The 14,281-nt window shown below is 43.4% G+C and overlaps 1 protein-coding gene across 1 annotated transcript in view; it reads left to right on the top strand.

Annotated features, from left to right (window-relative positions):
* The window catches only part of LOC117444292 (protein FAM135B-like), a gene marked incomplete at its 3' end in the record, with an annotated part of 50,596 nt that extends 41,249 nt beyond the window's left edge, over positions 1-9,347 (top strand). The window contains exons 5-7 of the mRNA XM_034079955.1: positions 1,476-1,546; positions 6,371-6,544; positions 9,221-9,347. Coding sequence (XP_033935846.1) covers positions 1,476-1,546; positions 6,371-6,544; positions 9,221-9,347 — 372 coding nt within the window. The remainder of the gene's footprint in view (positions 1-1,475; positions 1,547-6,370; positions 6,545-9,220) is intronic.
* Positions 9,348-14,281: the final 4,934 nt, after the last annotated feature.

Raw genomic sequence — 14,281 nt, 5'->3', positions numbered from 1 at the left:
TGTTTGTCACTTGGTGTCAGAGGTCCTCTTTAAGGATTCAGTTCACAGCCTTCAGCCATGCAACATGGAAGGGATAATATGCAGCGAGACACTCATGAATGAACAAAAGAACAGCGACAGTGTGGTCAGGATCCCCGACAAATACTTATTTCTGCAGGACGATATGACTGCACGTAAACCCTCGCTAAGGTTGATCGAGGGACTGTTGAGTTAACCCTTAGATGCATAAGTGGGTATCTTTACTTCATAAAAAACATGTTTTGGATATCATGCCATTCACATTTTAAATTGAAATGTTATACATTTTAAGAAATTGTAGTTTTTGTATTTCTACCCCGAGCTTCCATAAGTGGGTAAAAAATGACCCGCATGCATTTCCTATGGGAACCTTTGATTCTTATCACCTGTTGCTGTCAGGAATACATTCACTGTGGAACACACAGACGACATCACAAGTGACACCTCTCAGGAAGATTATTTTACACAGCAAGAACTGAAACCTGTCAGTGTAATAATAATACATTATATTTTTATAGGGCTTTTCAAGGACTCAAAATCGCTTTACAATATAAGGGAAGGTTAGGCTGGGCGGGGGGTATAGGACTATCAAACTTGATCAACCGGCATGGATTGATGGGGGGAGGACAAAAGGAGAAGAGATGGGAGGCGTGTGGCGCAGCCTTGGTGTTGGGATCAGGGGGTCACAGGTTCAAACCCCACTGCAGTCAGCATGTCGTTGTGTCCCTGAGACTCTTCACCCCAAAATTGCTCCAGAGGGGATTGCCCACAGTATTGAGTATGTAAGTCGCTTTGGATAAAAGCGTCTAACAAGTGACATGTAATGTAAAGAGATGGGTTTTGAAAAGGGACTGGGATACTGTGAGGGTCTCAGAATAGCGGAGATCTTTGCATCGATATGTTCAAAACGGTTTTTTTCAAAATGTAAAAAAAAATTCTAAAATTCTAAATAGTGAAAAATTAAATATAAAATATTTCTAGTGTGAACCAGAATATAATATTAAATATTATACAAGTGATCTTTCTTAACCAAAATGACAAAAAATGGCATAATACGGGTCCTTTTTGACCCACGTATGGAAGAGTGTGGGGTCCAGGCACTCGGGCATCGAAGGGATAACAACCTCTCATTGTATTGGACATATCAATACATGACAATGAAAACACCAAATGAGGAGATACTGAAAACATCATAATATAGAGAGTCTATGTTCTAGATAAGTCAGTGAGCATTGGAGTTCAAATCCAGCCAATCGTTAGTCATTAACAGCCCTAATTACTTTGATTGTTTCCATGCAATCCTGAGCACTTCCTGTCTGACACTCACACATACAGTAACGCATCCTTATAGCAGTGCTTGACATTTTAAGGACACATGTGATGATTCTTGATTCTTCTCCGATCCATGTTGCATGTGTACGATCGTGTTGAGACATTAACAATGCTCCTGTGTGCAGGTGGAGGAAGTCCTGAGCGAGGTGGACTTTCAGCTGAAACTGGATCTTCACTTCACAGAAAATGAGCAACAGTAGGTTTTTGGTTTCTGTGTGTTATTGTCCTCGTATGTCTTTGAGAAAGAGACCGTGTGTGTGTGTGTGTGTGTGTGTGTGTGTGTGTGTGTGTGTGTGTGTGTGTGTGTGTGTGTGTGTGTGTGTGTGTGGACTAGCATTACTATACTTGTGGGGACCTACATCTGTTTACATAGTCACGTGTGGGGACTCGCCTCCCTTATGGGGACAAATTGGAGGTCCCCATAAGGCAGTGTTTCTCAAAATGTTCACACCAAGGACACTTAACCAATAAAAAAACACTCGTGGACCACCTAACTCCACAAATATAAAAAAACACATCGTTTTTCTAGAACAGATTACAAATCGCCTGAAAATGGTACACACAAGTGGCAACATGTGTGATGAAGGTGTTGCGCTGGGCTATAGCATGCAATCAAAAGTTAAACTTAAGCTCGCTCCATTGCGGAGATATTCCCGCGAGAGTGCGGAAAACTTAAATGTATTTATTTATTTCAAATGTTACCAATATACTCACGGACCACTAGGGGGCGCTCACGGACCACCAGTGGTCCGCGGACCACACTTTGAGAAGCACTGCCATAAGGGGAATCATTCATTTTAGGGTGAAGACTTGGTTAGGGTTAGGCATGTGTTAGTTATGGTTAAGGTTAGGTCTCTAGGAAATGCATGCAAGTCAATGTATGTCCCCTGAAGTGATGTATACATGGTATGTGTGTGTGTGTGTGTGTGTGTGTGTGTGTGTGTGTGTGTGTGTGTGTGTGTGTGTGTGTGTGTGTGTGTGTGTGTGTGTGTGTGTGTGTGTGTGTGTGTGTGTGTTAGACACTAGACGTCCCCCCTGTGCAGCTTGTATGCTTGAGGAAGAATGCAAACTAGGCATGGATAAGGGCTATTACATATTTTGGCTCACAGCCACCACTTTACGCACCCGATCACAACTTCTGTGCTGACATTACATGATTACTTTTCTTTGGACGAAAGAAGACAAATAGCTGGTCGCTTTAGCGTGAGGCACTATTCTGTCCAGACCCTGCTTTTGTTTTGGCCTGCAGCCGCACCTCAGTGAGGAGTGGTGTCTTGTTTGTGTGTTTTAACTGTTAATCCACAATGTTTGTCATACCTGTGAGATTATAGTACTCGTCAACACGACGCAGGCATTATGGAGCTTCTTGTACATATCATAATAATAATAATCTTCTCCATGTCTCTTCTACATCAACATGTGTCCCCTCTTCTCCATGTCTCTTCTACATCAACATGTGTCCCCTTCTTCATGTCTCTTCTACATCAACATGTGTCCCCTCTTCTTCATGTCTCTTCTACATCAACATGTGTCCCCTCTTCTCCATGTCTCTTCTACATCAACATGTGTCCCCTCTTCTTCTTGTCTCTTCTACATCAACATGTGTCCCCTCTTCTTCATGTCTCTTCTACATCAACATGTGTCCCCTCTTCTACATCAACATGTGTCCCCTCTTCTCCATGTCTCTTCTACATCAACATGTGTCCCCTCTTCTCCATGTCTCTTCTACATCAACATGTGTCCCCTCTTCTTCACGTCTCTTCTACATCAACATGTGTCCCCTCTTCTTCACGTCTCTTCTACATCAACACGTGTCCCCTCTTCTTCACGTCTCTTCTACATCAACACGTGTCCCCTCTTCTTCATGTCTCTTTACATCAACACGTGTCCCCTCTTCTTCATGTCTCTTCTACATCAACATGTGTCCCCTCTTCTACATCAACATGTGTCCCCTCTTCTCCATGTCTCTTCTACATCAACATGTGTCCCCTCTTCTTCATGTCTCTTCTACATCAACATGTGTCCCCTCTTCTTCATGTCTCTTCTACATCAACATGTGTCCCCTCTTCTTCATGTCTCTTCTACATCAACATGTGTCCCCTCTTCTCCATGTCTCTTCTACATCAACATGTGTCCCCTCTTCTTCATGTCTCTTCTACATCAACATGTGTCCCCTCTTCTTCATGTCTCTTCTACATCAACATGTGTCCCCTCTTCTCCATGTCTCTTCTACATCAACATGTGTCCCCTCTTCTTCTTGTCTCTTCTACATCAACATGTGTCCCCTCTTCTTCATGTCTCTTCTACATCAACATGTGTCCCCTCTTCTACATCAACATGTGTCCCCTCTTCTCCATGTCTCTTCTACATCAACATGTGTCCCCTCTTCTTCATGTCTCTTCGACATCAACATGTGTCCCCTCTTCTTCATGTCTCTTCTACATCAACATGTGTCCCCTCTTCTTCATGTCTCTTCTACATCAACATGTGTCCCCTCTTCTTCATGTCTCTTCTACATCAACATGTGTCCCCTCTTCTTCATGTCTCTTCTACATCAACATGTGTCCCCTCTTCTTCATGTCTCTTCTACATCAACATGTGTCCCCTCTTCTTCATGTCTCTTCTACATCAACATGTGTCCCCTCTTCTTCATGTCTCTTCTACATCAACATGTGTCCCCTCTTCTTCATGTCTCTTCTACATCAACATGTGTCCCCTCTTCTTCATGTCTCTTCTACATCAACATGTGTCCCCTCTTCTCCATGTCTCTTCTACATCAACATGTGTCCCCTCTTCTTCATGTCTCTTCTACATCCAACATGTGTCCCCTCTTCTCCATGTCTCTTCTACATCAACATGTGTCCCCTCTTCTTCATGTCTCTTCTACATCAACATGTGTCCCCTCTTCTCCATGTCTCTTCTACATCAACATGTGTCCCCTCTTCTTCATGTCTCTTCTACATCAACATGTGTCCCCTCTTCTCCATGTCTCTTCTACATCAACATGTGTCCCCTCTTCTTCATGTCTCTTCTACATCAACATGTGTCCCCTCTTCTTCCATGTCTCTTCTACATCAACATGTGTCCCCTCTTCTTCATGTCTCTTCTACATCAACATGTGTCCCCTCTTCTCCATGTCTCTTCTACATCAACATGTGTCCCCTCTTCTTCATGTCTCTTCTACATCAACATGTGTCCCCTCTTCTCCATGTCTCTTCTACATCAACATGTGTCCCCTCTTCTTCATGTCTCTTCTACATCAACATGTGTCCCCTCTTCTCCATGTCTCTTCTACATCAACATGTGTCCCCTCTTCTCCATGTCTCTTCTACATCAACATGTGTCCCCTCTTCTTCATGTCTCTTCTACATCAACACGTGTCCCCTCTTCTTCATGTCTCTTCTACATCAACACTTGTCCCCTCTTCTCCATGTCTCTTCTACATCAACACGTGTCCCCTCTTCTTCATGTCTCTTCTACATCAACACGTGTCCCCTCTTCTCATGTCTCTTCTACATCAACACGTGTCCCCTCTTCTTCATGTCTCTTCTACATCAACATGTGTCCCCTCTTCTTCATGTCTCTTCTACATCAACACGTGTCCCCTCTTCTTCATGTCTCTTCTACATCACACGTGTCCCCTCTTCTTCATGTCTCTTTACATCAACACGTGTCCCCTCTGCTTCATGTCTCTTCTACATCAACATGTGTCCCCTCTTCTCCATGTCTCTTCTACATCAACACGTGTCCCCTCTTCTTCATGTCTCTTTACATCAACACGTGTCCCCTCTTCTTCATGTCTCTTCCACATCAACATGTGTCCCCTCTTCTTCATGTCTCTTCTACATCAACATGTGTCCCCTCTTCTCCATGTCTCTTCTACATCAACATGTGTCCCCTCTTCTCCATGTCTCTTCTACATCAACATGTGTCCCCTCTTCTTCACGTCTCTTCTACATCAACATGTGTCCCCTCTTCTTCACGTCTCTTCTACATCAACACGTGTCCCCTCTTCTTCACGTCTCTTCTACATCAACACGTGTCCCCTCTTCTTCATGTCTCTTTACATCAACACGTGTCCCCTCTGCTTCATGTCTCTTCTACATCAACATGTGTCCCCTCTTCTCCATGTCTCTTCTACATCAACATGTGTCCCCTCTTCTCCATGTCTCTTCTACATCAACATGTGTCCCCTCTTCTCCATGTCTCTTCTACATCAACATGTGTCCCCTCTTCTCCATGTCTCTTCTACATCAACATGTGTCCCCTCTTCTCCATGTCTCTTCTACATCAACATGTGTCCCCTCTTCTTCATGTCTCTTCTACATCAACATGTGTCCCCACTTCTTCATGTCTCTTCTACATCAACATGTGTCCCCTCTTCTCCATGTCTCTTCTACATCAACATGTGTCCCCTCTTCTTCATGTCTCTTCTACATCAACATGTGTCCCCACTTCTTCATGTCTCTTCTACATCAACATGTGTCCCCTCTTCTTCATGTCTCTTCTACATCAACATGTGTCCCCTCTTCTTCATGTCTCTCTACATCAACATGTGTCCCCTCTGTGGAAAGAGACTCTGAAAGTTTCAGGAACAAAGATTTTCTCTCTTTTTGATCCATTTCTATAAAAACCTGTCTGAAAATGAGCTGATCAGATTTTGGCCACTTTATGATGTCATCACGATGTGTTGGCTTGGTAACCATTAGCCAATCAGCAACCAAGGTAACCCCCCCCCCCCCCCCCCCCCCCCCCCCTTATCACCTGAATCTCCTCTAGAGCTCCATTGAGTTCTTTGTAACCAAATGTCTCTCAGAGGGGCGTGGGGAGGGGCTCCTTGTTTCCATCTAAAGTAACAGACAGAGAATCAGCACTTTGGAAACAGGGCTGAAACAGAGGGGATTATGGGTAATGCTGCAATGATCTGCTTGGTGTTTCAGCCAATCAGAGACAGGTTCTGTATATATCTGAGAGCTGTGATATATTGTGTAATGCCGGTCTCTCCTCTTCCCTTCCTCAGGCTGGCAGAGATAGCGACAGTGCCGATGATCAGCAGTCGGACCCTCTGCCTCCACTTCCACCCGCGGAGAGGTCTCCACCACCATGTCCCCGTCATGTTCGACTACTTCCACTTGTCTGTCATCTCCGTCTCCATACATGCTTCCCTGGTCGCCTTACATCAGCCGCTAATCAGGTAGAGTTCACAGGGGGCTTTTCCCACCACATTAGCATTTGACAGACCTTGAAATTGCACAAAGACCTTTCTGATCCTCCTTAGTTATGCCTGTCAAGCTTTCCACTCAAGGACAGCAGATGTTCCTTTTAGAATAGGAGAGTTAGTCATTATTAGCAGACAGCTATCTATTTGGACAGTTTAAATGACTATGGCTAGACGATTCGATCTACTGTAGCTAGCTAGCAAATTAAGCTAACATTAGCTTTATGTGTTGACACAACCCTGTGGCTGAATGTATGATGTTCTGACCCTAACCCTTTTTGCAGCCACTGGAAGAGAGATTATTGTCCTGGATATTAACAGTCTATTCCCAAATTAAGAATCTATAAATGTCTCTATTTTCAAATACAGAGGAAGCTTAAGCCGCTAACATTAGCATAACATGATAACATCCATGACAGCCACGATTGCATTCGTCTTAAACATGTTTTTTGAATGTACACCGTTACAGTCACAAGTGCTACCTAGTTAGTTAATGATGTCCTAGTTGGAGTCCTTTAAGTAACCCTAGGTTAGGAAGTAAGCTAGTCAGAACTAGGGTTGCCAGAAACTGACCATGATCAAAATCGATTATTCGGCAGCCCTGGCGAATAATAATCGATTATTCGACCGACCCCTCCCCTTCCCCCCCGCGGGAGAGAAAAAAAAAAAAAAAAGGAATCCCGTTGTTTTCTTTACTGGAACATGTTGAACAGTACAAACAACAAACAAGCGTGTCATCACAACGACGTGGCCTTGAAGTGAAGTTGGTAATGGCCAGCTGTGCTGCGTCTTTCTCTGTAACCTCTTTGGCGTGCTTCGAACGCATTGTTGAGGTTGAGCTGTGATAGACCAACGTCTTTTCGCAGAGCTTGCATTTAACTTCCTTTGGACTTGTAAGTTCGAAGTAGTTCCACGAGGAGGAACTCTTGTTACCTGCCGCTTTGTTCATCTTTAGTCGCACGTGTGAGGGAGAGGGGGGGGGGGGGGTCGGTGTGTAGCGTGCTGCAGCAGCAGTCTGCTCTGCACCAGGCTTCCTCCAAGTTTACAGTAAAACAAACTAGTGGTGTGACCAATGACAATTATTAATACTATTATTAGCATATATATATATTTATATATATTTTGGTTGAAACTAAGCCAGAAAAAAAAAAAAATACATAAATAATAAAAAATATATATATAAATAAATCGATTTTTAAAAATAATATTCGATTATGGAGACTGTAGCGAATATTCGAATAATCGAATAATCGCTGGCATCCCTAGTCAGAACTACTAATAAGTGTAGTTTGCATCAAGATGAACCACGTTAAAGCAATTCCTCAATGCTTGACCTTCACACTTCCCATTTACACGGGTTTAACTTACAGTTATCTGACAGACGTCATGTGCCTACAGCTGACAGTGCTGAGCCTCAGGGCTATTGCTATCAGAGGGTTAATAAAGACTCAACTTGAAATTAATCACTAGCAGTCTTTGTGTAACATCTATAGTTGCAATCATATCCATAATTAAGAAAACAAACTCAAGTAAATTAAATACTTGAACAGCTTTTCCCCCTCAGTCCTATTTGTATTTGGCAAACACAATGAAGAATGTATCCGTTCAATTACTCAATCGATCGTTTTTCAAACACTTAACTGATTAATGAATCCGTCATTATCAAATCACCAGCGTTTAGCCGTGCATTAGATTACAGCAGCACGTGATTGATTGGAACAGTATCAGCTTGCGGTCTCTCAGCTTATCTGTCTTCCTACGCACGCACGCACGCACACACGCCCGCAGTCACGCACGCACGCACACACACAACACACACACACACACACACACACACACACACACAGCCACACACACACACACACACACACACACACACACACACACACACACACACACACACTCACACACCACACCACTACACACACACACACACACACACACCACACACACACACACACACACACACACACACACACACACACACACACACACACACACTAACCTCTGGCTGGAAGAGAACTGTCTGCTCCATATCTTCTCTTCATAATTTAGTATTGTATAATCCATTCTTGCACAATAATATCCTGCATTATATTTGTTACTGGAAATGTGTATTTCCACATAATACAAATCCACATGTATATATATTTTTATTTATTATCTTTTAATTTGTTTACTTATTAATGCTATTTTATTTTTTATTTTTGAAATATATTGACTGTTTATTTCTGTTTCTCTTATTCATTGCATTTTGTTCGTTATGCTATCCATCTATCTATCTATCTATCTATATATCTATCTATCTATCTATCTATCTATCTATCTATCTATCCATCTATCCATCCATCATCTATCCATCTATCCATCCATCCATCTATCCATCCATCTATCCATCCATCCATCTATACATCCATCCATCCATCCATCCATCCATCTATCTATCTATCTATCTATCTATCTATCTATCTATCTATCTATCTATCCATCCATCCATCCATCTATCAATCTATCTATTTATCTATCTATCTATCCATCCATCTATCCATCTATCCATCCATCCATCCATCTATCTATCCATCTATCTATCCATCCATCCATCCATCCATCCATCCATCCATCTATCTAATGGTTTGTCCTCTCTCTCTGCAGCTTTGCTCGTCCAGGGAAAGGCTCCTGGCTGGGGAAAGGTTCGCCCGAGAGTCCGAGTGACCCGTCTGCCATGTCGGTGGAGAACCTTGTGTTCGGAGCGGGATACTGCAAACCTGTCCTCTCTGAGGTATGTTAACCTTTCAGCAAATAGGAAGCCACACACAGTCAGAGCCGATTTGTCTCACAACGCTGATAACAGCTCCAAATGCTCCAGTCTCAGCTCTCTATTTATATACCCAAGCAAGCCGCTAAATGCCAAGCGATGACGTACACATGATCTGGGTTTTAGGGACAGAGGCCGTTGGATTTATCTGTGATTTGTTTTCGCCATGTTCCCCAGAAGCAACAGGATTCAGCCCAGACAGATCTGGATTACTGACTCGGACCAGTTTGTCCTTCAGAATCTCTCATGTGTTGGGGCTCGGTGGAGACTTGAGGCTTACAGAGCAGAGGCCAGCACAGATTACTGGATGCACGGCGGCTCTTTGTAATATCTGATGAACCTGCCCGGGCATGCAGGCTCCAGGCTGAGCATCTGGAAGTGATAGCCGCTCTCTCTGAAAATATTGTGGAGCCTTCCTCCCGGGCCTCATGTGACCATTTACTGTACAATTAGGTTGCACAATTGCATGATGACAGAAATGATAATAGGATTACTGTTATCATGATTAATAATCACGGTGTGTCTGCTTTTTTAGGAACCACATTATGTTATGGCCCTTGCGTTGCATTGCTTACAGCTTCTCCCAAGTAACAGTATGTGGATTATCTGTTGTTGGTAATATATGGATATATATAATTATTTTAGGAAGCTTCTCAGAACAACCTTGGCACATTGAGTGGTTTGAAACCAAAGTGACGTTCATTCGGTTTGAGGAAGTGAACAATTATTGTGCGTGATGTCGCTGAATCAGAATTCCCAGTTTTTCTCTCTGCATCCAAAGTTTGTACAACATTCAGTACAAATAGCTTTTCCGAGAAAACTAACAGCTAAGGCAAGGCAAGGCAAGGCAAAGCAAGGCAAGGCAAGGCAAGGCAAGGCAAGGCAAGGCAAGGCAAGGCAAGGCAAGGCAAAGCAAGGCAAGGCAAGGCAAGGCAAGGCAAGGCAAAGCAAGGCAAGGCAAGGCAAGGCAAGGCAAGGCAAGGCAAGGCAAAGGCAAGGCAAGGCAAGTTTATTTATATAGCACTTTTCACTTTTCAACAAGGCAATTCAAAGTGCTTTACAAAAATGAAAGACATTCAGACAAAGGCATTTAAAATCAGTCATTAAAAATAAAAGCTAATAAACATAAAAAGAAAAAATACATGGATAAAAGTTACAGTGCAGTTTAAGATATGAATAGTTCAATTAAAAGCAGCGACAAAAAGAAAAGTCTTCAATCTGGATTTAAAAGTAGTCAGAGTTGCAGCGGACCTGCAGGTTTCTGGGAGTTTGTTCCAGATATTTGAAGCATAACAGCTAACTTAAAGGTGGGTAGGTAAGTTTGAGAAACCGGCTCGAGATACACTTGTTGTTATATTCCGTGGAATGCTCTTAACATCCCGATAGCAATGAATATCTGAAGTGCTTTGACAAAAAATCCATAAAAAATATCATCTGTGGAAGCCGTGGCGCTGTGAAAAGCACGACCAATCATCTGAGCCGGCTAAAGTAACTGGATGGCCTACCTGCCTGTCAGCCTTCCATCGGGGCACACACTTATCTCGTGCCCTCATTGGTCATGTGCGCGTTCGTGTGTGTTGGAGGCGGGGCTCTGTGAGGAAGGGGCAGATTTTCTCCGGTCGCGTATTTTCAAATTCTAGCGCACTCAAGCTGGTTTCTCAAACGTACCTACCCCACCTTTAAGTCAGTTGGTATGGAGTTAAAGGAATATAAATACATCTATTCAAAAGTAATCCAGGATGTCACATTTATCTTTTCAGTTTTCTTCAATCTTCCTGGATCAGTTTAACAATTATTAACAATTTCTTTTAAAGTTGTGAGTTGCCTCTCCGTTGAATATGTGCATTGCAGGAAATTACAGTGTCCTTAATCAATAGCATTTAGTAATTCTAGAAAAGGTATACATACTGTATGTAGTCACAAAAGAAAGTAAACCTAAATAAACAGTATGCATACATTTAATGTTGGTCAATGTTCACTTTTTATTTCTCACATTCAAAATGCACACAACAAAAAGGGGGTTTTACATTCAAGCTTATGTTTTGTAACCCTGCTGCTAAAACACTAAACTAGGATATTAGTATGAAGACCTTTCTTTTCAGACCGCTTATGATTTGGAACACAACTAAAGTGTCCACAAATAACACATTCATAATCAGGTGGATTTATTTTGCTTACTTTGGGTGCTATTAAAGGTGGGGTAGGTAAGTTTGAGAAACCGGCTCGAGATCGCTAGAATTTGAAAATACACAACCGGAGAAAATCTGCCACTTCCTCACAGAGCCCCTCCCCCAACACACACGGCACATGACCAATGAGGGCACGAGATAAGTGTGTGCCCCGATGGAAGGCTGACAGGCAGGTAGGCCATCCAACCGATTGGTTGTACTTTTTACAGTATTACGGCTTCCACAGATGACATTTTTTATGGATTTTTTGTCAAAGCACTTCAGATATTCATTGCTATCGGGATGTTAAGAGCATTCCATGGAATATAACAAAAAGTGTATCTCGAGCCGGTTTCTGAAACTTACCTACCCCACCTTTAAGTACAAAATCTGCTTGAGTGTGTACGTCGTATGGCCTTGGGACACAGCTGTAGTCTCTATGAAAAAAAAAAAAGCCTTGCTTGGCTTATTTTCTGCACTGCTGCAATGTTTTGTTGCACATATTTTAATTCCATTTTCCTTATTATTGCAATATTTCTTAATCAAATCGTCTCCTCTGTCTCTTCTTGTCTTTGCCAATTATTTTAACTTGTGTACAGATGTTGAATCGTCCAATTTCCTCCGTCTTTTTATAATCTCGTAGTCTCTGTGGACGTCACAGTGTGCACTGTAAATCTTAATGAGCGCCATGTTCGCCCCCCCTCCCAACACTCCTCCTGGTTTGTACTCCCACCCCTGGCTGGGCACTTTAATAAGCTCTGCGTTTAGCCTGGCGGGGGGTTCCCTTTGATCCCAGTAATGAGTTCTGCTCACGAGCGCCACGTACCACATAGCTGCAGGTGAAATGTTCCCAAAAAAACGCCGCCTCCTCCTTCACCTTCATTTATTTCGAGCGTTTCACCTGAGGCTACGCTACGTTTTCAGCACTTTCTCCCTCAACACCACAGCGTTTCCTCAAAGTGTTATGTCGTTATTTCTGAAGAAAAAAAGAAATCACAGGTTGTGGAATGCCATTGATATCAAGCAACGTTCCCTTTGAGGTATAAAAGGGAGGGTTGAGGGATAAATAATGCTTTTTGAAAGAGACTCCTGAGTGTATTTAGTGTTTTCTGGAAATAAATCATTATTTTGAAGATATAGACGACTTTTGTGTAAAAACAGGAATCAAAGAAAATATTATGGTGAGTTCTTATTTTCAATTTCGTTCACTTTTGATTGTTGAAACTTTGAAAAGATGGTTTTATTTTTTTTCTAAAGAGGATATAGTCTGCTAATTGTCAGGTGTATATCAGTGTGTAGTGTCTCTACTTTAAAGAGTCCTCTCCTGCTGATGTTCAGGTGTATATCAGTATGTAGTGTCTCTATTTTAAAGAGTCCTCTCCTGCTGATGTTCAGGTGTATATCAGGTCATTCCACAGAAACTGCTCTCATTGCTGTCACTGAGGAACTGCACACTGCTAAAGCAGCCTCCCTCTCCTCTGTCCTCATCCTGTTGGACCTGTCTGCTGCATTCGACACGGTGAACCATCAGATCCTCCTTCGCACTCTCCAAGAACTTGGAGTTTCAGGCTCTGCACTTTCCCTCCTCACCTCATACCTCAAAGACCGCACCTACAGGGTCACTTGGAGAGGGTCCGAGTCCGACCCTTGTCAATTAACTACAGGGGTCCCTCAGGGCTCTGTTCTTGGTCCTCTCCTCTTCTCCCTGTACACAAACTCGCTCGGATCTGTCATTAGCCCGCATGGTTTTTCATACCACTGCTACGCTGACGACACCCAACTAATTCTGTCCTTTCCCCGCTCAGAGACCCAGGTCGTCACACGCATCTCTGCTTGTTTAGCTGACATCTCTCAGTGGATGTCCGCTCATCATCTCAAGCTCAACCTTGACAAAACTGAAGTGCTTTTCCTTCCGGGAAAAGATTGTCCCTCTCTTGACCTAACTATCAACATCGGCCCCTCTGTTGTTTCCCCGACCCAGACTGCAAGGAATCTGGGTGTTATCCTAGATAACAACCTGTCGTTTACTGCAAACATCGCTGCTACAACCCGCTGCTGCAGATACACGCTTTTCAACATCAGGAAGATACGCCCACAGCTGACCCAGAAATCGACGCAGGTTCTGGTCCAGGCTCTCGTCACCTCACGCCTAGACTACTGCAACTCCCTCCTGGCTGGTCTACCTGCATGTGCCATCCGACCTCTGCAGCTCATCCAGAATGCAGCGGCTCGTCTGGTCTTCAACCTTCCAACATTTTCCCACACCACGCCGCTCCTCCGCTCCCTCCACTGGCTTCCGGTAACTGCTAGAATCCACTTCAAGACACTGGTACTTGCGTACCATGCTGCGAATGGATCTGGCCCTTCCTACATCCAGGACATGGTTAAACCGTACACCCCAGCACGTGCACTACGCTCTGCATCAACCAAACGACTCGCTGCACCCTCGCTGCGAGGGGGACCCAAGTTCCCATCAGCAAAAACACGTGGGTTTGCTATCCTGGCTCCAAAATGGTGGAATGAGCTCCCCATTGAAATCAGGACCGCAGAAAGCTTACACACCTTCCGGCGCAGACTGAAAACTCATCTCTTTCGACTCCACCTCGAGCGATAGAATGACTAACAAAGAACTGCTAACAGAGCACTTATATACTAATAAAGGACTGGCTTAGCCAGTTGAGCAGCACTTGAAACGATTGGCTCTTTGAAACCTGATGTTCTTATATGATT

Source organism: Pseudochaenichthys georgianus, unplaced genomic scaffold (assembly GCF_902827115.2).
Source record: "Pseudochaenichthys georgianus unplaced genomic scaffold, fPseGeo1.2 scaffold_787_arrow_ctg1, whole genome shotgun sequence".
NCBI classification, from domain to species: Eukaryota; Metazoa; Chordata; class Actinopteri; order Perciformes; family Channichthyidae; genus Pseudochaenichthys; species Pseudochaenichthys georgianus.
Note: the sequence above shows the minus strand (reverse complement) of the source record. Positions and strands in the feature narration are given on the sequence as shown.